Consider the following 10,682-nt stretch of genomic DNA (forward strand, 5'->3'; position numbering starts at 1 on the left):
GGTCGAGAATGGCGTCGGCACATCGACCATATTCGCAAACGTTTTCCAGATGAAAATGCTGGTAAACCATCTTGTGTCACGGAGCCAACTACAGCGGACGTTGGTAAACCGTCTTGTGTAATGACGCCAATGGCAATCGACGTACCGGTTGAAAAATCACCACACCATTCAGGGAACCAGCAAACTGATTCTCGTAATATGCCAGATCACAGCTTCAACAAAGGCATCGAACCAAAAACCATGACAGCTGGAGGGAAATTGGTAGAACTTCGCAGATCAGGCAGAATTCGTAAAGCACCGGACAGATTGAATTTGTGAACTTTCTATTTGCATGTTATCATGGTTTATGATGAACTTTGAACATTATTTGGAACTTATAATCGCATAAGTTATGAGTTGTTTTTTATACACTGGACTTAATAGGTCTAAATGCTTTGTGTTTAAAGTTATTGTTTAATTGATGTGTTCTCTAAATCACCTGCCAAATTGATTTTAACTAATGGATAGATAATGATATGACATGCCTCTATAAATACAGTAATTCTCAGGAGCTGGCCACATTGACTTTAAGTCCCCACTGGCAAAGAATGTTATTGTTGTTAAATAAAACCTCCGAGTTAAGATGTTCTAAACTAAAGGTGGAGGAATGTACTGGATCTGTTCTGAACATGCTTTTATCTGATAACTTTGGATGTGGTTGCTATGTGTTCACGATACTAGTTGTTGATTCAATAAAAGTACAGTACAACTTTGAATTAGTTTTCGGGTTCTTTATTGGCAATACATCACAAGCATACTATTGATTTAGCCACTACAGATGAGAAAAAGATTGTGCTTATATTGCAGATATTCGATATTACTGCAGATGACTACTAAACGCCTTGGTAAGCAATTAACAAATATAATTCAACCGCTGCTAGTCAGAATATAGGTGTTCGTAAAGCGCTACTGGATTCCACAAAACAATTGAATACTAAAGAAGCATTGAAAATCAAAGCACTGGAGACAGAGAAAGCTAAACCTGAGAACCAGGGACACGATGTTCTCGATAAATGGACGCACAAATTGTTGATCGAGTTTTCGATAGTTGGAAGCCATCGTTTTTTTATTTTGTTTTTTTTTTTTAGATACTGGGAATAACACACTGACTATCACGTCCTGGAACATTAATTCGGTGAAGAATAAGCTAGAAAATGAATTTGTGCTACGTTCTCTTGGAAACTCTGATTATTATTATTATTATTTTTTATTATTATTATTATTTTTTTTTCAATCAAAACGAGTGTTTCTTATTTTTACATTCCGGGATTTAAAAGTTTTACCAGTGGCGGAGTTAACCGTCATCGGGGAGGATGTGCCGTGTTGTTCCGAAATTTCCTTGTTAATGACAAAATCAATGTCTTGTGATTTTGTTGATCAAATTGAGTTTGAGTTATGTTCTGTTCCAAACACAATGTTTCTGTGTTGTTACATCCCTATCATGATACAGTTTCATTTGCTCAGTTGAACGCTCTGAATTTGTATGCTAAGCGATTAACAGTAATGAGATATTTAAAGACTAGATTCGGAAATTCGAGAGGCTGTTTTATCGATAATCTGCCTTAGAGTTTTACATACACGGATTCGGAAAATTAAGTCTTAATAACAATGCTCGACAAAAAGCTTCAGCACTCGATAGGCTGATTCTGTTGCAAAATTTACAGATAGGAAATAAATCGTTTCCCACCTCTCTCACTCTCATAATGGGCAAAGGTTTCAGAATTGGATTGTTTTTTTGTTCTTTTTTTTGTTTTTGTTTTTGTTTTTGTTTTTTTTTTTGTTTGTTTTTTTTTTTTCTTTTTTTAAATTTTTGTATCACAGCACATTATTTCTGCTGTTAAAGAGTTTACCGTTAATCAAGACTTTACCATCTAACCACGCGCCTATTACACTTGAACTCAATAAGAGTGAACTTTCAGTAAATGGTCGCGTAAAAAATTTGACATGTAGGTCTTCCGAGCTTGGAAATTATGAGGTCTGTTGATAAAGCCTGGAAAAAAGCTTAAACAAACGCCAAATAAGAATGGATTAGATTGATCCAGAAAACTTTAATGATTCTAATGAAATGAAATGAAAGTCAGAGAGATCCTCCACAGATTAGTTCTGTTTTTTTTTTAATTTTCCGTTGACTCTTAGTTTCGTTCTCGTCATCTTACTAACGATCTGAGCTCCATACCTGTCTCTTATACACATCTAGATGTGTATAAGAGACAGAGTTAGGTCCGGTCTCCTTTAATGTACATATGGACGATGGTCGAGAATGGCGTTGGCACATTGACCATATTCGCAAACGTTTTCCAGATGAAAATGCTGGTAAACCATCTTATGTCACGGAGCCAACTACAGCGGACGTTGGTAAACCGTCTTGTGTAATGACGCCAATGGCAATCGACGTACGTTGGGCTTCCCCTAGACATGTCCAGGGTAGTCTTTTGTTGCTGCAGCTCCAGCCATGTAGCTAACGTACGGTACGTTACAGGTATGTAATGTAATCACTGTAACTGGTATAGCCTAGTTGAAATAGCTCAAAAATATAGGTTAAAAATTACCCGATTTCGTTATTTTTGGCCGCACACTAGGTCAGAAGATGTCCTGTAATGCAATATAACTCGAAGAAAGATGGTCAGGAATGGAATACATTGAAAATAAGACGTTTTATTAAGAGCACGCATACGGATTTCGCCTTGGTGAAACTATACGCCCTCTTTCTAGATTAGTTCTGTTGATGCTGCAGTTGACATATTATACGAAGTAGTTCTAAAAGTCGCTAGTGAGTCGAAGTTTCGAAACCAAAAAAAACCAAATACCTAATTAAGTTGATTGAAATACATTGAACCTAGGAGATAATAGCAAGCAAATTTGGAACGAGATAAATTGGAATGGTACAGTAAATGAAAATCGCTCCATTGAAACCCTGAGATAATGATTTTTGTTACCATTTTTCAGTGAAAGCTCAAAACGACGATTCCAACTTACTGACAGCATGTGAAGGACCTTACCCAATAATTTATTTTATTTTATTCCTTTCAGCCATAACAACAATAAAATCAATAAAGAAAGAGAAAAGCTGAGGAGTGGCAAAACCGGTACAAAATCTACTATCACCGGATAGGGTGTGCCCCTCCGACTCCAATACATATATATACCCATATAATATTACCCAATACAATTACACGAGGTCGAAGAAGCTATCAAAAAATCGAAATCTGGCGCATCAGGTGGACTGACGGCCACCTGATGCGCCAGATTTCGATTTTTTGCTCGCTTCCAGCAGGACTTTTGAAACTGTTATCACAAGTGTGGTTAGTCTTCTTATGCAACCTGTTAAATACTATCTTTACCCACCTCGCTTGATAACCATTTTAAGTCAGGATCTAGAATAGTGTGTTCGAATTGGCGTGGTATTAAGATTATATATGCTATTTCTAAAATATATGACGCTATTCTTAACTAGCATTTGATGCGTTAGTTTAAACCAGATAGGGCACAAGCTGGCACCTAGCCAGGTAGAGGTGGTTTGGAAAACATTTTGACTTACCCCTTCTTATGAATTATGCAAGTCATAAAAAAGTAAAGCTGTTTATCACTTTGTTTTCGTTGACTTTTCGAAAGAATATGACAATGAACCTAGAGAGAAATTAATAAGCTGTTTAAAATAATTAGGCTGTGGTCATACTATGCTAAAAGCTATTGCATCTATCTACAATGTGACCAAACTAGTATTAGGGTCTTCGGTAGTCCCTTGTACATTAGGACTCCGCAAGGGAGCACCAATATCATGCTTCTTATTTACAGAATTTGTTAACCCTCTCATGCGTGGGTTTGTAAAGAAATTTGATCCGGATGGTTTTCTTAAAACTCTTTTATGTTCTTTTATGTCATTTTATGTTAACGTGGTCGTTCTGTTATACAGCTCAGACTCCTTTTTATCGATATGTAAGTAATATCCTTAAGAATTCTGATCATCGTGATGAGGATCTGGCCAAGGTTAAAGATTGTGTGAGAGAATCTACTCGTACAATATTAAGTAATTATTGTATTAATCTAAATCCATCTCTTAATGTTCATGCAATGTACTTAGATCATACTGTTCCAGAGCATGAAAAATTAGCATTCTCATGTTTGCGAGTTAGGATCTCATAATATCAGAATCGAAACAGGTCGGTGGTCAAGCACCCCACCGGAAGAGCGATTATGTGAATGTGGAAAAGTACAAACGGAACTGGATGTTTTATGTGAATTCCCATTGACCGCCCACTACGCCAGAACATTGGTATAAAGTGTAATGATATTTATTCTTTATTAGCCTAAGTTATTATCTAAATTTGCTGTTGAAATCTTAAAAGCCAGTGAAAATAGTAACAGTGTAATTTAAGCTTTACCAAGCTTGATATGTATTGTAATAATTACGTTCAAACGTCTATTGGAACGTAAGGCAGCAGAACAGTGCCAATTGTCAAAACAGCGTTTTGACACTCTATTTTAAATGTCAGTGCATTTTAATGTTATTTATCGAAATAAGAAAAAAAAAGAATTATAATGCCCCTCCCCCGTTTGAAAAATTATAGATCCGCCACTGTTCAGTGAGACTAATAAAATAGTTTACTTTCCGACAAATGCTCGTTTTTGGATATCCTCATGATGCTTGGAATACACCTTGATCGGGGAAGCAACCTCGTGGTTTAGATTTCTGGCAAAATTTCCATAATTTAGAACTTCACTTTGAATTATAGACATGTACTGTGAAGTTCCCAGTGAACTTGTATTTTCTTAATTTATCGTAGTGTAATGTCACAAATTGGTGGCCTTACAATATACGGTAAGACATTATTCTAATTCGTAATTGTGTTGTTAATAATTCACAATCACTTGGATTAAGAAAAACATGGATTTCGCCATGATGGGAGGATAGTATTGTAATGTAATACGTAGTTTTTTTTTTAATAATATAAAATGGAAAACGGATTTGAAAATACGTTATTTAGTTAAATTGCTTACTCTTTGTTTCTCGTAGTTTTATTCAAACATTTTTGGGTTTGGAAGTTATTTTGACATTAATAAACATACATGAAGTCATATTACAGTAGCTTGATGCCTACCAAATAACTAATAAAATTTCACCAAAAATCGTCAAATATCCGTAGCTTCCAGGGGGCTTCGCTCCCTGGACCCCTACCGGTGGCAGCACCCCTGGCCGACAGCCAAGTGAGGCTCGGATCCTCGCCTAGCCCCCGCGTCGTGGCCTTTAATCCCCTATCGGGCAGATCCTGGTTCCATCACTGTCAGTTACATAAAGGATAGCGTCTGTTGTAGATTTTCCTGTTCGGATCCCAAATTGAAATTGTGAAAGTTTTCCTTTCATTGAATGATTGAGGCGTGCGCACAGTACTGTATACCCTCAAAGAGTTTACAGATAGTACAGATAGGTGAAGTAATGGTTTCTATTTTCTTTATGGCTTAATGAGTGATGATTGATTAAATGACTCATTGATTTATTGCATTGGTTGGTTAATCAATTGGAATAGGGAATAGGGATAATAAAGCAAGCAGATACATAATTTAGGATGGATTCATATTGTTCACTGGACTGCTATAAGTCGTACGTTGATTCAACGTCAGTTCAAAGTTAAGTCAACAATCCATTACGACGTTGTATTAACGACGACAATCCACGTTAAATATGGGATGGATAGATATTGTCTTCAGGAGGGTGATATACATATTCAAAGAAACACGAAAAAGTCGATTCAACGTCAGTGTACAGCCAGTGGCGTAGAAAAGTATTTTTCAATGGGGGGATGATTGAAAATTCTTAGAATGGACATAAAATTACTGATGTCGTACACACCCTTCAGTGTGAAAATGTGGCTTGCTTTGCAAACACATCTCTAACATCTAAGGAAAGAAGAGCTTAGATTGGTAGCAGATACAGGGACGTAGCCAGGATTTTGAAAGGGGTGGGGGGAGCCGTTATGCGAATTACGTAGGACCCCGGTGGGGTCAAGGGCGGATCCCCCTGTGAAGTAGCGCACTCTAAACGTTCTTAAGACTGTTTGAGAGGATAAAGTGAAAATTGCAATAGACGCATTATAAATAAGCGCAAAAATATTTATATAATAAATCAACAGTGGCAGACCAGGAATTCAAAAAAGAGGTGTGAACGACCACCCACCTCAGCCCCAGCATGGTTGGTAAGGTTGGTGAGGTAAGAAAATTTATGATTAGGACATCTCTAGATGGCCGGAAATTACACTCTCGCACTTCAACTTGATTATATTTTTCTTTTTTTTTTTTCTTAAAAAATGAAGGGAAAGGGGAGGGGCCTTGAATCCACCTCTACTCAAAACATTCTTTATCCAGAATAGTCATAATCACGAAAAATGGACATGGAAAACCAGATCACATCCTAAAAGCAAACAACAGTCACTAAGACATACATCAGGAGCCGACATACCCAGGGAAGGGCACAGATCTGTTTTGAAAGGTTGAGGGGGGAGGGTAGTTTGTGAAAGTTTGGGTGACGCCCACCTCAGCCCCTCCGTGGTTGGAGCTGAGGTGAGAAAATTTGAGGAAATAGTACCTCTAGATGGCCAGAAGTGACACTTTTAGCAAAATTCATCATCATCACATCACAAGAATAGTCAAAATGAAGCGCCAAAAAAATTCTCATGATCTATTTATCAGGGATTTTTGACAACCATAGAGATCGTATTAATGTGTGTGTGATATACCATATAGAAAACAAAGCTTAAAAACATTGTCTTTGAGTATGTACTTTACATAGGCCTACTTCAAAAACGTGATTTCACAACAACCTCAGCCCCACCATGGCTGGGGCTGAGGTGAGAAAATTTAAGGAAATAGTACCTCTCGAGATGGGCGGATTATGACACTTTTATATAGTAAAATTCATCATCATCACGTTGAATCAACGTCAGACGTTGAAGTCAATTTGTTGAACCTAACGACACAACAGAATTAACCTCGGTTTTTAACGATGACCACTTTACAACGTTAAATCAATGTCAATTTTATGATGTTCTATTGGCGTGTGAGGATCGACGTCCAATAGACGAATTAGACATACGATACCTGGCATACGGTAATCTTGACAGCCACACGTTTTAACCACGTGATCAACGTAACACTCGTAGTTGCAGGCTTGTACTGAGTACTGTGAGTATTTCAAAGGCTTAGTTCGGCAATTAGATTTGTATGGATGCCCGAGATTCATTACCTTTATAAGAAAATAATGAATATATATATATATATATATATATAAATTTAAAGGCAAATGGGATAAACCCATAAAAACAACGAGCAGCCACATAAATGCAAATAATGATAATATAAATTTTAAACGGAACAGTAGAGAAAATCCGATCAAGAATGACAAAACAAACTAAATATCCACTGGAAAAAAAAAAAATATATATATATATATATATATATCAGTTGGTAGAGTATCCGAACGCTAATCGGAAGATCTTGGGTTCGAATCCCGATGGGGACATGCGTTTTTTCTCAATAAAGTATATTATTACTATTATTATTATTATCATTATATATATATATATATTTATTTATTCATTTATTATCAAAGAAAGGTAAATACAGTGTTGTTGGAATAAAGAACATAAATACATCGTGTAGCTCTCAACGAATGTTGTCCTATAAATAAATAAATTGTTTAATGAAATTCCTATGACGGGATCCGAACCTGCGACCTCTCGCTGTCAAGGCGAGCGTAATAACCCGAGACTCTACCAGACAGCACTAGTCGGTGGTCTCACGGACTAATCGGAGATCTAAAGATACAATCTCTACTGTGCATCAATGGCGGCCCGCTGGATCTCAAAAAGAGAGATTCAATAAAAATATATATATATACATATACATATACATATATATATTATAAATATATTAAATATATATTATATATATTATATACATATAATATACATATATATTATATACATATATATTATATACATTAGGCCTATATATATTATGTATATTATATATTATATATATTATTGTACATACATATGTTGGTTCAAGTGAGATAAATTATTTAACAGATCACCCAATTACAAAAAATAAGTATCAATTATATAAATACCTTTGTACGTCTCATTCCAATGTGTGATTCGAATCCAGGCGAGATGGAAAAACCAAGAGATTTTACTAATGGTCGTTGCCCTTGATGGTGAACTAAAATCTAACAATAAGTACATTCTATTATACATAATTTACTGTATAGTATAGTATTCGCATTACTATGTAGCAAAATAGAGTATTCATCAGTGCCATACAACCATCACATTATTCACACAAAGTCATATTTACTTATATATATACGAATTGTCACCAATAATTGCGATTTCCGATATTTTTCAATGCAATCGATGTATAGAGTACACGCAAAGTGTATTTGATATATGCCTTTGTTTTGGAGTGCCTTTCCAACTGCAGAATTTATCATCAAATATATACTAATATGAATATAGATTTCAATATTTAATTCATACTAGAAAACATAAAATTGCATTACAAATACAGTATATAAAATATGGTATATTAAATTTATATTGATCAATGCACATCGCCATCTTCATTTCACCTACCAAAACCACATAAATTAATCACAATGTTCTGCAAAAACACTCAGTCCAATATTAGCTGGCTCTTCCTGGTTTACCACACGTCTCGCCTCGTTACATACAACTACAACTTTTTATATTTGTTTAATTGAATGTTTTTGATAGTTTTTTGTTTTTGTTTTGTTTTGTTTTCTTTCTTTTTTTTTGTATTTTATATATATATATAATATAATGTGGAGGCTATATATTTAAGTGTGATACGTACCCTTAATCCGGCTCCAGTATTATCCCCAAAAAAGTATTCATCTTGTTCGATGTTAATTCGCATATATAACCCGTAATTACTGCCGGACTGTTTAACTTTGCGTACTTCGTTCATGTTCTGTGGGTTGTTGAATGTGTAGCACACTCCCCATCCTGTGAGCACGCGCGTGAAATCATCCGCCCTGCAGCGCTCAATTTGTTTCCATGTGCACTCACGCAGCATATCTTCTATCTGGTGTGTCATGTTAAATATGTTTACTTTTTTATCGAGTTCACCTTCTTTCGATTTCAGGTAATCCAATATAGTCTGATTTGGGTAGTGGATACTTGACGTTGACAACCAGTACACGACGTCTTCAAGTTCAGGACCTACCATTGACGCTCTCCATTGGTTATAATTACAGATTGTTACAGCAGGAAAGTCCATATCATTGACATAGTTCATTGAGACTATTGTATTAATCGGACGGTCCAAGTATCGCAATACGTTATGAATTATTCCAAGATAGATAAACACTATCATCATGCTGGTAACAATGAGCATCCAAGCAAGCCTAATAAAAAAATATTGTAAAATTCAAGAATGTGTTTATGGAATTTATAAATAATGCTTGTAAGTATTTCCATTCTAAAGGCATGTTTATACAACATGCAACCACGATAATGATACAAAGCTAAAAGGCAATTGTTCATATAGAAAATAAAAGTTTTTACACTAGGACGATTCGATAACGATTTATCGTCTATACCATAACAAAATATTTTGACAAATCAAATCAGATGACGTCATAATCACTGAAAAACAATAAAATCGTTGAAAGTACAAACATGCCTTAGGAATATAAATATTTTATTGTTTCTAGTACACCTAATGCAGATACTCGCCATTTGAAATATTATGGCCTATTTTTCTTCTGCAAGGTACCGTAGTCCATCTTATTTTAAACTAATCCTCGTTTAAAATAAATACAGCTAGAGTCCTACCTCCTGGCTAATGATGAATCTTTACTCGTGATAAAGGTAAGCCCATGTAGCGTTGTGTTTTGTGAGAACTGCTCTAGATCTCCAGGACATCTCCTTCGTTGTGTATTATCGTCATCATCTGTCAATCTATATACAATCGAGTTTTTCGTCTGGGTAGCCGTGTCTTTTTTCAACCAAGCTTCCATTGTAAACATGTTGTATTACTAGAACCGTGAAAATCGAATGAACATCTACTAGGACTACTGCAAAATAAAATGGAAGGTTTTAAATAGCTCCAAATTTATTCTGGAATTCTGAATGACTTGAATCATGTAGTATGACGTATAATTCCCTCGTGGATCATGTGGTATAATTATTTCATGTTGATTACTGATGCCCTTGTGTCGTCGTACTCGTGAGATATACTAGGCATTTTTCGTTTTGACTACGCAGCCAGTCTATTATGAACTAATAGAGCGTAACAGACATCTGCGCATGCTCACAAACCTTACTGGCTATATCGGCGTTGTGATAGCTTCCGCGACAACCCCAAATTCTGAATTTAGCGTAGTGGCGGATTCTTTGGCAAACTGCTGGTAATTTTTTTGTTGGGGGTTGCAATTTTCATCGCATCCGCGATCGAGCATTGTTCGTTCAATAATGAACAATTGAGTAATTAAATGTTTTTATGAAGGCCTATTTATACACATACAATAAATGAGGAATGAATAGTCACAACATAAAATTAGGTAAATCAGGGGATAGTGAAAAAGGCCCAAGGGGGCTCTTACTTAGGCTTAGGCCTAACTAGGC

The 10,682-nt window shown here is 35.8% G+C and overlaps 1 protein-coding gene across 1 annotated transcript in view; it reads right to left on the reverse strand.

Moving 5' to 3' along the window:
• LOC117102727 (acid-sensing ion channel 4-A-like) overlaps positions 1 to 10,286 on the reverse strand; it is a 33,287-nt gene extending 23,001 nt beyond the window's left edge. Inside the window, exons 1-4 of the mRNA XM_033243131.1 lie at positions 9,891 to 10,286; positions 8,908 to 9,460; positions 8,162 to 8,260; positions 7,132 to 7,276 (exon numbers count right to left, since the gene is read on the reverse strand). Of these exons, the coding sequence (XP_033099022.1) occupies positions 7,132 to 7,276; positions 8,162 to 8,260; positions 8,908 to 9,460; positions 9,891 to 10,084 (991 nt within the window). The 5' untranslated portion in view covers positions 10,085 to 10,286. The remainder of the gene's footprint in view (positions 1 to 7,131; positions 7,277 to 8,161; positions 8,261 to 8,907; positions 9,461 to 9,890) is intronic.
• Positions 10,287 to 10,682: the final 396 nt, after the last annotated feature.

Source organism: Anneissia japonica, unplaced genomic scaffold (genome assembly GCF_011630105.1).
Source record: "Anneissia japonica isolate Jap-2015-1 unplaced genomic scaffold, ASM1163010v1 scaffold16577_len186930_cov114, whole genome shotgun sequence".
NCBI lineage: Eukaryota > Metazoa > Echinodermata > Crinoidea > Comatulida > Comatulidae > Anneissia > Anneissia japonica.